General features: G+C 46.4%; 1 protein-coding gene across 1 annotated transcript; it reads left to right on the plus strand.

The window, feature by feature from the left end:
* Window positions 1–3,335: 3,335 nt before the first annotated feature.
* LOC119953994 (interferon alpha-F-like) lies at window positions 3,336–6,415 on the plus strand. Its single transcript, XM_038778771.1, has 4 exons — window positions 3,336–3,467; window positions 3,643–3,732; window positions 5,965–6,204; window positions 6,317–6,415. The coding sequence occupies exons 1-4, from the start codon at window positions 3,336–3,338 to the stop codon at window positions 6,413–6,415; spliced, it is 561 nt and encodes a 186-aa protein (XP_038634699.1).
* Window positions 6,416–16,008: the final 9,593 nt, after the last annotated feature.

Raw genomic sequence — 16,008 nt, forward strand, 5'->3', positions numbered from 1 at the left:
CTGACCTCAGAGAGAAGCCGCACAAACTATTGATCTCCTGCAACTCGAGCACAAATCCTCCAGCCCATTTTCACTTTTTCAATGTCATGTCCACACATTAAAGGCGACACCAGTGCCAGCTCCCAGCAGAGTCCACACTCACACTCACGCCATTCGGCAACACAGGCGCTCGCTCCCGGATCACAAGCGGCTCCCATTCGACTTTCACCACTTTCATTCGCTTCACAAGAACCCTTCTCGCCGCTGAACCACGAAGCCGCCGCTTCCTCATCTTTCACATCGGTGTGGGACTCTGGCTCGGTTGCTCATGGCTCTGGCGAGTATTTGGAGGTTTGGGACAGTGTTGCTCCTCTTGTCCGGGACCCTCAGTCTGGGCTGCGTGAGGCTGCAGTTACAGCAAGTTCTCAACACAGAGACACTCAGCAAACTGAATGAAATGGTGAGTTGAACCTACAGACAGAGCCGGATTCGAATCAAACAGCGCCTGTATGTTTTACAAAGTCATATCAGGAGAGGAAGATTTACAGAAAGGAGGGATTGTTATCTGGGGGAGGGTGTGAAAGAGGATTCAGAAACAAGCCATTAACATCAATAATCTGTGTTTAATATAACCAAACAATCACAGTGTTATCAGGAACACAGTAAAGTAAATTTGACATCAAGTTACGTAAGAAGGTAAAAGAACAGATGGCTAAAAGCTGGTAAAAGAGGGAACTTTTCAGGAAGGTCTTACCGTAGGAAGGGGAGGTGGAGAAATACGGAAGTTTACGGAGGGAATTCCTAATCTTAACGCTGAGATAGCTGAAGACTGCGCCTCAAAAATGAACATTGGAAACCAGGAGGCCAGATCTGGAGGTGGACAGATATGTCCGAGTGTTTTCGAGGCTGGAGATGATTACAGACACAACAGGAGACTTAAAAACAAGTAGGAGAATTTAAAGATGAAGGCATTGCTAAACACGGAGTCAATATAAATCAACAAACTCAGGTACGATGAGAGAACAAGATTCATGATTTATGCCAAATCCATCTCAGACATAAATTACTTCAGTTTTCGATTCGGGAGAATGTGGAAAGTCGATCAGGCAGGTGTAGGAGTGACCAAACCCGGAGGTAACAAAGCTATGGATGGAAATTTCAGCTTCAGAGTTGCTCAGCCAGAGAGGGGGACAAGTGTGTTTGGGGGAGGGGGGGGGGGGGGGGGGGAGTGGGCAGTCTTACTTGTGACGTCGATGTGGTCAGAAACTCATTTTAGGGTCAAATATGACACCTGCACATCTTGGACTGTGATGTGGAGATGCCGGCGTTGGACTGGGGTGAGCACAGTAAGAAGTCTTACAGCACCAGGTTAAAGTCCAACAGGTTTGTTTCAAACACGAGCTTTCCGAGCGCAGCTCCTTCTTCAGGTGACCTGGTGTTGTAAGACTTCTTACTGTGCATCTTGGGACTGTGAGAGGTAACCGGAGCACCGGGATGAAAACCCAAGCAGACACGGGGAGAACGTGCAGACTCCGGACAATCACCAGAGGCTGGAATTGAACCTGGGTGTGAGGCAGCAGTGTTAATTACTGTGCCAGGTGCTGCCTCTAAAAACTGCTGGTAACTTTAACCTCACTTTTCCTCTCTGTCCAAAGTAGCACAGTGGTGAAAAGGTTAGCACTGCTGCCTCAGGGCACCGAGGACTCGGGTTCGACCCCGGCTCTGGGTCTGTGTGGAGTTTGCACATTCTCCCCGTGTCTGCATGGGTCTCATCTCCACAACCAAAAGATGTGCTGGTTAGTTGGATTGGTCACACTAAATTGCCCATTAATTGGAAAAAAGTAATTGGTACTCTATAGTTAAAAAAAAAACGTTTCCTGTCTGTCCCTCTCCCCCGGGACACACTTGTAGATTCCCCTTGAATATCTGCAATGACCGAGGGGATTGCTTTACTGAGGAAACGAATTCTAAAGACTAATGAGCCACTGAGACAAACAAATTCCTCCTTACTTCCATCATAAATGGGAGAGTCTTTATTTTTAAACTGTGCACCTTAGTTCTAGAATCCTCTGGAAGAGGGTGCCCTCCTGTCAGCTTGTATCCAGCGAACCCCCCTCAGATTCTGACATGTTTCAATATTCGAATTAGTTTGATCAGCACACTGGGTGTTTTGAGATGATGTCATTGAGAGGTAGCATGCAGCTGAGAAATGGGAGAGGTCAAGGATTGATTCTTAGGGGACACCAGAGGTAATGCAGCCGTCCTTCAGCAGGAAGAGAAGCCACTGCAGGAAATTCTCTGCCTACGTTGAGATAGATGAAAAAAGCAAACGAGGACAGCCCCCCTTCCAGCCCATCCACCCAGCCTAAAACTTGACCATTGTGCAGAGGCCTGACCGACCCGTGTCAAGGTGCAGACATGATATGGAGATGCTGGCGTTGGACTGGGCTGAGCACAGTGAAAAGTCTCAACTGAGGAAGGAGAAGTGCTCCGAAAGCTAGTGTTTGAAGCAAACATGTTGGACTTTATCCTGGTGTTGTAAGACTTCTTAAGGTGCAGACATATAGAGAAGGATCTGAAGGGGAGGTTAACCTTTGTTACAGCCAAACCGTTCTAACCAACTGCCCCCTTATTGTGCCCTTGATATGAATCCGTTCAACTTGAAGGAAATAATCTGCTTTTCCAAAATTGATATTAATAATATTGATCCATATTCTTGGAGCTTTGAGTTAGAACCGGCCGCTGTTTGTGTTTTTCTATTTGGGATCTTCCCGGCCCTGGTTAAGGAATTTCCAGCTTTCAGATTCCTTCCCTCACACAGGGAGCAGACTAACTATTCGCCTTCTAAAAGAAACAGCCGAAAGCAGATTTCACTTTCCCAACGGAACACCGCACATCGCCAGACCCTCCTCTTAACACGGAGAGCATGGCAGAGAGAGATCCTCCCAACACAGTCCAGATACACACAGAGAGACAGAGACACACAGAGTGACACAGAGAGACAGAGACACACAGAGTGACACAGACACACAGAGAGACACAGACACACAGAGAGACACACAGAGATACAGATACATAGAGACACACAGAGACACACACACAGAGAGACACAGACACACAGAGAGACACACAGACACACAGAGACAGAGAGAGAGAGACACACACACACACACACAGACAGACTGGCAGATACACACACAGACGAACAGGAGAGTTTAGGCGGTTGCTCCTGCTGCAAGCGGTTGCATTTTCACTCCCGGTGATTCTTTCGGTGAAAATACATTTGTTCGGAGTTGAACCCGGTTACGGTCAGTGTGTGATCCTCAGCTCCGTGTCTCACTCTGGCTCGGTTCCTCATGTCTCTGGCCAGTATTTGGAGGTTTGGGACGGTGTTGTTCCTCTTGTCCGGGACCCTCAGTCTGGGCTGTGAGAGGCTGCAGTTACAGCAAGTTCTCAACACAGAGGCACTCAGCAAACTGAATGAAATGGTGAGTTGAAGCTGGAGCCAGAAACAATTCCCCATCGCACTGGGTCCATTTGTTTTGAAGCATTCTCTCAGGAAAATGGTTTTGGGGTTTGCAGCGCTGCACAATTTATGGTCAGCGAATCTGCAGCATTACTGTTTCTGATCTGGGTTGACACAGTGTTTGTCTTTGCTCTCAGGGCGGTCGCTTCCCTCGGCAATGTGTCAGGGAGAGGTTTGCGCTGACAACCAAGCCCTTGAATCTGGTGAAACTGTCTGAGGGTTTGCAGGTGAGTGAACACTGGGGCTTATTATAATTTATTCCATCAGAAATGTGCGAAAAACACGATAAAGATCAACCACCGTAATCCAGGATGGACAGAGCAGGTCGCTCATTGAAGTTGTCAGTGGAAATGAGGGAACTCCTGCTTTGAACTCAAACCCCCGGGTAAAGACTCTCTTCCTCGTTCCCTCAGACTGATGTAGGGAATGGAACCTCATTGAGCTGTGATGCACCCTGTTCGGGGAGCCTGCCAAGTCTGCAGCACCATTCAAAGGTTACTTGTGCCTGATAATCATCTCAATACCTTTCATCACCTCACTACCCATTAGCATCTCTGTCTTCTCCCTCTTACTCCCTCACTGTCTATCCACTTCTTACCATCAATCGTCCTATACAGTTCAGGCAGGGCCCTTTCATCTGTGGATTCCACACAACATACCTGTCCACTCTCCATTGCATTCACTCGATGGTCACTGTGTTGATATTGGTGGGATGGTTAGCTCATTGGCTAGTCCAGGATGCTGCCACCAGCGCTGGTCCAATTCCTGTCTGACTGAGGAAGTGTGAGACCTGCCTCTGCGCCCTTCCCTGAGAGTCGAAGACAATGACAGACTCCCTCTACAAATAAACAAAAAGAAACTGCCCAGAAAGCAACTCAGGGTGAAGCATCAGATGCCACAGCGCCAGAGGCCCAGGGTGACCGTGACGAGTTTTCACGTTCGCTGCGTGTGCGTGGGATTCCTCCGGGTGCTCTGGTTTCCTCTCACAGTCCAAAGATGTGCAGATGAGGTGGATTGGCCATGATAAATTGTCCCTTAGTGCCCAAAGGTTTGATGGGGTTATGGGGATGTGGCAGCGGAGTGGAAGGGGAGCTCCATTATTCTGATACTGTCCAGGGTGGCCTCTCAATTTATGTCCTCTATAAACTGGAACAGAATCCAATAACTACTGTAATATAACATAACTCAATTATCTCTGGTGCAGCACGGTGGCACAGTGGTTAGCATTGCTGCCTCAGGGTGCCGAGGTCCCAGGCTTGATCCCGGCTCTGGGTCATTGTCAGTGTGGAGTTTGCGCATTCTTTCCATGTTTGCGTGGATTTCGCTCCCACAATCCAAAGATGTGCAGGGTAGGTGATTTGCCGTGCTAAATTGCCACTTAATTCGAAAAAATGAATTGAGTACTCTAAATGTATTTTTTTTAAACTCATCATCTCTAAATATTCCAACAACACAAACTCCCAGTCAGCCATCACCTCTGCATTCTCAGTTTAGATTCATTCAGATATCACCAAGTTCACAACTTTGCAAAATTGATTTTTCCGATATTCCCCGTGGTGCCACCAAAAATCTCGAATTGAGAGAGTTCTCTCACTCACAGGGCCCGAGGAAGGAGATATTGATGGATAGGTCTTGTCAGGAGATTTGGTGTCAGTGGAGGGGGTTAAGTCTATGTGCGAGGAGGAGTTGGGGCCCATATTGAATGACGAGGTGTGAGGCACTTCGCAGGGTGAACTCCACATCCACCTGGGCCAGGTTTGGTTTCATCCAGCCTCGGGTAGTTTTGAGGGCGCATTTGACCAATTTCAGAATGAGTCACTTCTTTTTAGGGGGGGGGGGGGGACGACAGGTTTACAGTGCTCTTTACATGGTCCGGGTAACAACGTGCATATGTTCTGGTTTTGTCCCGAGGTCATGGGTTTTGGGGTCTCCTTCTTTAGCACCATGTTGGCGATCCTGAAGATTGAGCTGGAGCCCTAACCTTTAGCGGCCATACTTTGGGTGTCAGACTTATCAGAGCTGCAAACGGGCGCAGGGGCCAATGGCGTCGCCTTCTCCTTGCTCATTGCTCGGAAGTGAGTTCTGCTGGGACGGAGTTCTCCGCCTCCATCCAGTGCCTCGGTTTGGCTTGGGGACCTGATTGAGTTCCTATTCCTTGAAAAAGTCAAAGAAAAGTTGAGGGGAGCAATCGACGGGATTCTGTGGGAGATGAAGCCTTTTACTGTCTTTTTCAAGGAAATTGTCACCTTTTGTTACTCGGGATGGGGGGGGGGGGGAGGTGACGGGAGGGGAGTGGCAGGTTTCATGAGAGGTTGTTTTATGTTTCTGTTTTTCATATCTGTAGATGTGTTTATTTTTCTTGTTATTTTGAATTTCATAAATGAAATATATTAATGAAAATATTTATTAAAAAAACAAAAATGCATCATCTTTAATCTGATTGTGTATATATTCCCTAGACACAGGACAGGATCCAGATTGTCCATCAGACCCTGCGTCACATCAGCAAGATCTACAGCATGAACCTGGGTTCAGTCACCTGGGACCGGAACAAGGTGGAAAACCTCCGCCTTCTCCTAGACCGACAGCTCAGTGAGCTGGAAGAATGTGTCAGGAAACAGGGCTCAGAGGCCAGACTGAGGAAAAACTCCACCATTCAAAAATACTTCAGGAAACTGAGGAAGTTTCTCAAACAGAAGGTGGGACAATTGATAATTGACTGTGTGATTATTGGATTGTAGTTTATTTGACCGTATTTAGATCTGTTCATTTTCCAATTGGGTTTCCTTAAAATATATTCTGTTTTTCCAGACATTCAGCAACTGTGCTTGGGAAATAATCCGCGCGGAGACCAGGGCCCGTTTACAACAGCTCCTCTACTTAATGGCACAAGTCCGCAGAAGAAATTGAAATAAAATCCAACCGCATGTTCAGCAGAGACTGGAATAATTTATTTAAATTGGCTGTTATTTATATAATAACAGAATTCTGTGGTGACTGACAAAGAGCAAAGAATATCTTGATGTAATTTTCTATTTGATTATTTATTCTAATTTATTAATATTTATCGCTGCAATATTTTTATGTTGTGAAATCTTCATCATATGTGTGCTAAGCTAAATGGATGGCCATGATGTCTTTGTACAACAGATGTTAGATTTTTACGGTTGTGAACTCACAAATGTAAAGAAGGTATTTCGATAACACATTTCATACAGACTGAAACAAGAAATAGTTCTTTCAAAGCTTCACGTTTTTGAGAAGTATTATATTTTATGTCTACAGTACGTCTGGAATTACAATTCTGACAGCTTGGCTCGATGATAACACTGATTGGTGGGTCAAACCCCACTTAATTCTCACTGGGCTCCTTATTGTAGCTGCTGAACCTCCAATCACAATTCTGCACTGGGAATGGTCCAGCCAATCCTCAGCTCTGCTTTCCCGGTTTCCTCAGTCTCAAGGGTCGGTTGCAGACAAACGACCCCTGACCTCATTCCTGTTTCAGACTCACCTTTACTTTCTGTTCACCACAAGGTCAACATTTCAATTAATTCCTCCTCATTTTAATTTATTGATATTTATCATTGTGTTGGCTTTGTGTCATGGATTGCTTAAGTTTTGTACAATTTATGAAAAATAAATGTTAATTTATTGATTTTTATTAAATTTTGGGAAATAAATAATATTTTTTTATAAACCTGGCAACTTTTTATACTGAATGAAGGCATATTTGTTCAAATAAATTGTTTTTGATATCACGCATTTGTTGGAGTAATATTTATTTTTCATGGGTCTTCTCAGGGTTTCCTCAGTCTCAAGGGTGGGTTGCGGACAAACGACCCCTGACCCCATTCCTGTTTCAGATTCACCTTTACTTTCTGTTCACCACAAGGTCAACATTTCAATTAATTCCTCCTTTTCATAGAATTTACAGGGCAGAAGTAGGCCATTCAGCCCATTGAGTCTGCACCGGCTCTTGGAAAGAGCACCCTACCCAAGGTCAACAATGCCACCCTATCCCCATAATCCAGTAACCCCACCCAACACTAAGGGCAATTTTTGGACACTAAGGACAATTTATCATGGCCAATCCACCTAACCTGTACATCTTTGGACTGTGGGAGGAACCCGGAACACCCGGAGGAAACCCACGCACACACGGGGAGGATGTGCAGACTCCGCACAGACAGTGACCCAAGCCGGAATCGAACCTGGGACACTGGAGCGGTGAAGCGATTGTGCTATCCACAATCCTCATTTTAATTTATTGATATTTATCATTGTGTTGGCTTTGTGTCATGGATTGCTAAAGTTTTGTACAATTTATGAGAAATAAATGTTAATTTATTGATTTTTATTAAATTTTGGGAAATAAATAATATTTTTTTATAAACCTGGCAACGTTTTATACTGAATGAAAGCATATTTGTTCAAATAAATTGTTTTTGATATCACGCACTTACTGGAGTAATATTTATTTTTCATGGGTCTTCTTCACTATAAATGTGTTATAATTGAACAAGTTAGCATTAGGATGGAAAATGTATTAATGATTTTAGTGCACTTAAGAGTGGTGATTATCTGCTTTCACAGCTATCAAAGGAAGGAGAGGGTCTTGGAGTAGGTGAATCTTGACTAGGATGGGCACACGGTGTGGATATATCAGAACATTAGGATTGAGCTGGCGCAGAGCTGTGCGGACTTCAACAAGGTGAAGGTGATGCAATTTGCCATGGTTTACCTGGTGTGATTGTGGGTCACAATGGACTCGAAAGATTATTTTTTCAACATGCTGGAGCTGGCAGAGGCCTTCACCAGAGAGAAGAAGCTGGGACTGGTCTGAGGAGCATGATTTGGGATTCTGCGTTTGAAGGTGGATGATTTTACAGTGTATTTATGCCTCATTTTAGTATATTTCTTTCTCTTGGGGTTGGGGCTGTAAGAACGTGGGATTGACACATTTCTTGGCTCAGAGACAAGCTTGCTAATAATGTTGGGTTTTGGGTTTTGGGAGTGCGTCAGAAGGGAGTGGGTGGTTGTTGCTTTTAGGGAAGTAATGCAGGGTGACGCTGGGAGGGGGTCACCTTGCTAGCGGAAGGAGACGGTGTGGCTAGTGAATGAGAGAGGAGTGGAGGAAGAGGCTGTTGGGCTAGATCATGTGAGGCACAATCAGTCGAGCTGTTTTACTGTTTGTTTGGTAGGGGCATGGGGCCCGGTATGGTGGTCCTACAAGTAACTCACCTGTGAGTGCCGGACCATCCAGGTTGGGGAAGCCCTGGGTGAGCCAGGTTTTCCACTCAGGGTTTGACGGATGGGTCGGGGGGGGGGGGGAGTGGATTTCGGTCAGCAAAATGATTCGCTTTCAGTCGGGGACTCTGGCTGATCAGGGGATGGTTATGTGATGGTTACAGGTATGCTGGGGGGGGGGGGGGGTCGCCATGGGCTGGTTTAGATCACTCGGCTAAATCGCTGGCTTTTAAAGCAGACCAAGCAGGCCAGCAGCACTGTTCGATTCCCATACCAGCCTCCCCGGACAGGCGCTGGAATGTGGCGACTAGGGGCTTTTCACAGTAACTTCATTGAAGCCTACTCGTGGCAATAAGTGATTTTCATTTCATTTCATGGTGTGAGTGAATGTGTATGCCCCAAATTGGAGCAATGTCAAGTCTATGGGGTGCTTGCTGGCTGCAATACCGGAGATGGACACCCACCAATTGATTTTAGGGGCGAGATTTTAATTTCGTCTTAGATCCGAAGCTGGACTGTTCCCGATTGAGGTCACTAACCCAATCAGGAATTACAAGGGTGTTGGCTGCATTCATGGAGGAGACAACAGACAAACCCTTAGCATGGTTTAGTGACTTGATTGAGCTTTAGTATCTCAAGAAGTTCAAGTTTACAGTGAGGGGGCTGTTAAATGGGTTCCACCGTAGATGACGACTCTTCATATAGTTCTTTAAGGAATGGGTCACTGCTGGCTGTTAGTGCGGTTAGGGGTGTGTGTTATTTGGGTTATATTTCTGTTACTGGGGTTATTGTTATAGAAAGGATGTGATTGCAGTAGAAAGAGTGCAGAGGAGATTCACCAGCATGTTGCATGGACAGGAGTTATGAAGCGAAGCTGGCCAGGCTGGGGTTAGTTTCCTTCGAGCAGAGAAGGCTGAGTGGAACCTGATTGAGCTGTGTAAAATTATGTGGGACATAGACAGGACAAATAGGAAGAAACGTTCCAAAATATTATTGAAAGTAGTGGTTTATTTCTTCTCTCTCTTCCGCCTCTGCTCGCTGAACTTGGATTCAAACCATCTGGGCCCACTGCATTTTCTACTTCTAGACACATGCAAAATGTAATCCTTCACTTCCTCTATTCCATTGTTTCTCACTTCAGCCTTTCATTTGGTCGTTCCATTCTACAACTCGATGGCTCATCTTTCACTTTGCTCTGCAAAGCACTGAGCTATGAGTCTGATTGTTGCCGTTTGATCACACTCGAGTATATTTGTCTTCATTCATCTACAAATGGTGCTAGTATTTTAGAGGATTATGTTTTACTTATTATTATCAAATATCCCCTGTCTTTGTCCTCATTCAATTAATAAATTACCTTTGTTTTACATACAAGATGGAGAGACTTCAAAATTTTTTCTAAAGATTTTTTCTCCCTATTCAAAATGTTTTTTTGGAATTATAGAGTAAGTAATCCTGTCTTGGATTCAGAGGTTGGAGGGTTCAAATGCACTTGAGAGTCATGGTTCAGACATGACCCCTGGCTCTGAATTATGGGTTGTCATCCAACCACACATTTGTGCCCAATGATCAAGATTCTCAGCTCCACATTGTATTATCTGGACGATTGCATAAAATCTCACTGATTTACAGGATCCTTTCAAATCAGCCTCTCAACTCAGATTAAGATGGTCATGGCCAAGAAAATAATGTACAAGTATGAATGGTTAATTTGCTTGTGACTCCTTCCTTTACTCCGGAGGGGGAGAATATGAGGTTTTGTGTCAACTAGATTAATGTCAGGTTGTCCTTCTGTTTTTTAAAATAAATTTAGAGCACACAATTCATTTTTCCAATTGAGGGGCAATTTTGCGTGGCCAATCCACCTACCCTGCACATCTTTTGGGTTGTGGGTGCAACCCACGCAAACACGGGGAGAATGTGCAAACACCACATGGACAGTGACCCAGAGCTGGGACCACCGTGGCGTGCGTCCGCAGTACTAACCACTGCGCCACCATGCTATGCTATCCATCTGTTTTTTTAATTAATAATCTTTATTGTCACAAGTAGGCTTACATTAATATTGCAATCAAGTCGCTGTGCAGATCCCCTCGTCTCCACTTACCGGCGCCTTTTCAGGTACACAGAGGGAAAATTCAGAACGTCTAAATTACCTAGCAGCACGTCTTTCGGAACTTGTGGAAGGAAACCGGAGCACGCAGAGGGAACCCACGCAGACACTGGGAGAACAGACTGTGCACAGACAGTGATCCAAGCTGGGAATCGAACGTGGGACCTGTCGCTGTGAAAGGAGAGTGCTAACCACTGTTGGTTTTATATTGTTGTCTGTACCTTTACATACTTCAAACAGAATACTATTGAAATGTTTAACCCAGGTGCCCTTATATTTGAGATGAACAAAAGACAAACACAAGTGCACACTTAAATCCAAGTTTATTTTCAATCATAATAAAACAGTTATCCCTTAAATTACCCCAGCTATAGTATGGCTTAATACAACATGAGCCGGGGGCAGCAGAGTCTTGCAGTGTTTGGCAATGCTGCCTCAGGGCCCCGGGTCACTGTCCTTGTGGAGTTTACACATTCTCCCCATGTCTGGGTGGGTTAGAAATGGATAGAACCCAGAGATCCTTGTGAAGCTAGATTCGGCGCTCTTGGTGGACAAGGCATTTTGCAAGAAGGTGGGCATGGTGACAGAGAACTGTGTGGAGTCCAAACAAAAGGGGAGGTCTCGCTCTTCATGTTTCGGGAGGCATTGAAGGAAGTGGTCTGGCAGCAGTAATACCCTATATGGTCCACAGGGACAAGGTTAAGAGCGCAGAGAGACAGAGGTTGGTGGGTGACATTGTGGAAGTGGACTGACTGCATTCAGTGGCTCTGACGAGAGAGTTGTTAGCAGAGAGGAAGAACTACAAGTAGAGTTTGATCTATTAATGTCATTCATCGCTCAACAGGGTTATTTTATGAGTATGGGGAGTAGGCCAGCAACCTGCGAACCCATCAGTTGAGGTCATAGGCGGCCATGTGGGACATAATGCAGGTGATGGATGAGGAAGGAGGTTTAGCGACGACACCGGAGAAAACTAATGAAGCATTCAAGGTCTTTTACCCGGGGCTGTATTTGTCCAGGCCCCGAGGGGAGGACGCAGAGCTGCTGCACTTTTATATTCCTGGAGGTGGAAAGGGGGAAGGGACAGGGTTTGGAGGCATCACTGGGACTGCCGGAGATAATGGAGTCCGTTGGGTTGATGCCGTCGGTGAAGGCACCAGGGCTGGATGGCTTTCCGGTTGAATTTTATAAAACAGTTTTGACTGCGTTGGCACCCATCTCCAGCAAAAGTATAAAGATTCACTGGCACAGGGGCAAGCTGCCCACTAGGCTGGCTCAGGCATCAATCTCACTGATCCCAATGAAGAAAAGGGACAAAGTGGAGTGTGGGTCTTACAGGGCCATCTCCCTGCTAAACACTGGTGTGACATTGTCGGCTGTGGTTCTCTTCTCAAGTATTTGCTTGTCACCAGTGGATGGGGCGGGTGGCGGGGGGTTTCTGGAATGGGAGCAGTGGGAGGGGTGATGCAAGGGGGGTTGATTTGGGGGAATGGCTGTGTTAGTCAAGGGGAAAATGGACAAATGACAACCTGTTTGTAATTTGGTTGTATCTTCGGCTGACTCTGTGATTTGTTGATGGTAGAAATAAAATATATATATTTTAAAATACTCACTAACACTTCTTCAACAGCAGCAGCCAAACCCACCACCTCTGTGACTAGTGTGGCATGGTGGCACAATGGTTAGCACTGCTGCCTCATAGCTCCAGGGTCCCAGGTTCAATTCCAGCCTCGGATGACTGTCTATGTGGATTTTCTACTTTCTCCCTGTGTCTGTGTGGGTTTCCTCTGCGTGCTAGGGTTTCCTCACACAGTCCAAAGATGTGTGGGTTAGGTGGATTGGACCTGCTAAATTGCCCCGAGTGTCTAAAAGGTTAGGTGGGGTTCCTGGGTTACGAGGATGGGGTGGAGTCATTGGCTTAATTAGGGTGCTCTTTCCAAGGGCCGGTACAGACTCAGTGGGCCAAATGGCTTCCTTCTGCACTGTAAATTCTATGATTTTATTGTTCTCGAAGATGTAGGGTAGTAGATATATGTGAACCTGAACTTGCCCTTCAATCTCACATTCGGACTTGGAAATATATCAACTTCCCCTGACTGTCACTGGATAGAAATTCTGGAAATCCCTTCCCAACACGTCTGTCAGTTTAGCGAGACCACATGGACTGCAGGGGTTCAATAAAGTGGCTCAGACATGCTTCTGAAGGGCAATTAGAGGGGAGAAACATACCTTGGCCTTGCCAGCAATGTTCACATATCAGCTACAATGTTCTCGAATGGTGGGGTAGAATTGCGAGGCCGAGTGGCTGATCATGCTCCTGATTGATTTGTTGTGGTGTTTGTCTGTTCATGATCACAATGCTGGTTGTTGGTGAGTGAAGCTCAAATTGGCTAACATGTTACCTACATTACTACAGTGACAATACCTCAAAGGTACTTGATCAGCTGTCAACTACTTTGTGATGTTCTGTGGTCAAGAAGGTCGCTACATGAATGTAAGTCTGTTTTCAAATCAAAGACATATTGAAAACAGGCCCCACACACAAAACTGACCTCAGCTCAGGATCAATGGATCATCACTGACATTTTTAACAGGTCTTTGAGGAGGCTTCAAAAACTACATTTGACAATTTGGGTGTGGTGACAGTAATACTTTCACAAATTAACTTTTTAATTTGGAAACATAAAGAATATTAAACCCCAGTGTCACCAGAGATTGAGCCAGTATTATTTTCAGTGATGTTCAATTGGGTTTCTAACAGAGGATAAATCGATACTGTAAACATGCTTAAATATATGCATCAATATTTTGAGATCATTTCAAAAATTCAATTTTACTATTCAGTCTGATTGTGCTGGTTCATGGCAGATGTGACGTTTGGTGATTGGCAATGAGTTGCAGTGGAAAATCTTTCAGACGGTTGGTGCAGACTCGATGGGCCGAATGGCTGCCTTCTGCACTCTCAGTATTCTACGATGTGGAGATGCTGGCGTTGGACTGGGTGGGCACAGTAAGAAGTCCAACAAGTTTGTTTCAAATCACTAGCTTTCATACCTCTTCATTCACCGGATGAAGGAGCAGTGCTCCGAAAGCTAGTGTTTGAAACAAACCTGTTGGACTTTAACCTGGTGTTTTAAGACTTCTTACTGTGCTCACCCCAGTCCAACGCCCGGCATCTCCACATCATGACTAGCTTTTGGTGCATTCCTCCTTCCTCAGGTGAATGGAGTGGTAGGTTCCAGAAACATTTATACAGACAAAGTCAAAGATGCAAGATGATACTTTGAATGCGGGTAAATAAGTCTTCACAGAGCCAGAGAGAGGGGTAACCCCAGGTAAAAGAGGTGTGAATTGTCTCAAGCCAGGACAGTTGGTAGGATTTCGCAAGCCCAGGCCAGATGGTTGGGGGGGGGGGGGGGGGGGTGAATGTAATGCGACATGAATCCCAGGTCACGGAACTTGGCTATAAGTTTCTGCTCTGCAATTCCGCGTTGTTGCGCGTCCTGTGAATTAGAGATGAGAAACCTTGGCCTTGCCCGCGACCCTCACATCCCATCAATGAATTAAAAAAGTCAAATTTTGCAGAGAAATGTGTGAATGAGCATGCGATTTTTATTTGGTGAAGGTGGAAAAGCTGATTTCAATCCGAGTTCCAGCTGAGAGGGATTGGGTGACATTCCCTGTGGAAGCTGGGATATCCCGAATATCCGGAACCCTTTCCCATTTCCCCCTCAGGCCTCTCAGTGACGAGCCGCTCGCTTCACAAACTCTCCTCCCTCTCGGGAATGACAAAACGCCTTCACTTTCCCTGAGGCACTTTCGCTTTTGGAACAAACTGACAACAAGGTTCATTTCCAGAGAGAAAGTGAGGCGGCCGCTTTCCCGGGAGACAGAGAGAGAGACAAGAAAGAAACGGGGTGAAAGGAGAGGGAGCGGAATCACTTTCACCCTCGGAATCGGAGCAGATGAAATATTCTTTCAGTCAAACTATTGAAAACGGCTCCAGAAAAGCAGCGGGAAATGAGCAAGTTGTGCCAGTGAAAGAGCAGATTGTGGGACAGCTCAATGGGAGCGGAGTCAGTGTCCATGAAGCGGGGAGCCTGGGCTCTGAGCCGGGCTCTCTGCAATGTTCAAGCTGTGAAGTGTGGAGAGGACAAGCGCGATGTGAACACACCGGGTCCCGGTGCCTTTCAGAGGTAATGGGGCCCCGGACAGCTCGAGAAGCCGCCGCACCGGATTCCCGCTCTCGGTGTCGCTATAATCCGGAGGATCAAATCCAGCCCCCAATACATGTTCCCCCTGCACACCCCCCCCCCCCAGCAATACTGAGCCTCCCTCTACACCACCAAACTGCCCCCCCCCCCAAACTGACCCTCCCTCTGCACCTCCTTACTGCCCCCCCAATACTGAGCCACCCTCTACACCACCATACTGCCCCCCGAATACTGAGCCCCCCTCTACACCACCTTACTGCCCCACAATACTGAGTCCTACTCTACACCACCTACTGCCCCCCCCCCCCAATACTGAGCCTCCCTCTACACCACCCTACTGCCGCCCCCAAATACAGAGTCCCCCTCTTCACCACCTTACTGCCCCACAATACTGAGCCTCCCTCTACACCACCTTACTGCCGCCCCCCAATACTGAGCCTCCCTCTACACCACCTTACTGCCCCCAATATTGACCCTCCCTCTAATACACCTTACTGCCCCCCGGGTGATGAGAAGCTTCACAACACTGAGCTGGAAGCCAGCGCTGCTTGGGATTTTCTCGCAGGGATTTCCCACTCGCTGCTTCCGGAGTCTCCAGCTTTCAGCTTCCTGACCTCAAAGAGAAACCGCACAAACTATTGATCTCCTGCAGCTCGAGCACAAATCCTCCAGCCCATTTTCACTTTTCCAATGTCATGTCCACACCTTAAAGGCGACAGCATGTCAGAGCCAGTGCCAGCTCCCAACAGAGTCCACACTCACACTCACTCCATTCGCCAACACAGGCGTTCGCTCCCGGATCACAATCGGCTCCCATTCGACTTTCCCACTTTCATTCGCTTCACAAGAACCTTTCTCGCCGCTGAAACACGAAGCCGCCGCTTTCTCATCTTTTACATCGGTGTGTGACTCTGGCTCGGTTGCTC

Source organism: Scyliorhinus canicula, chromosome 19, assembly GCF_902713615.1.
Source record: "Scyliorhinus canicula chromosome 19, sScyCan1.1, whole genome shotgun sequence".
NCBI classification, from domain to species: domain Eukaryota; kingdom Metazoa; phylum Chordata; class Chondrichthyes; order Carcharhiniformes; family Scyliorhinidae; genus Scyliorhinus; species Scyliorhinus canicula.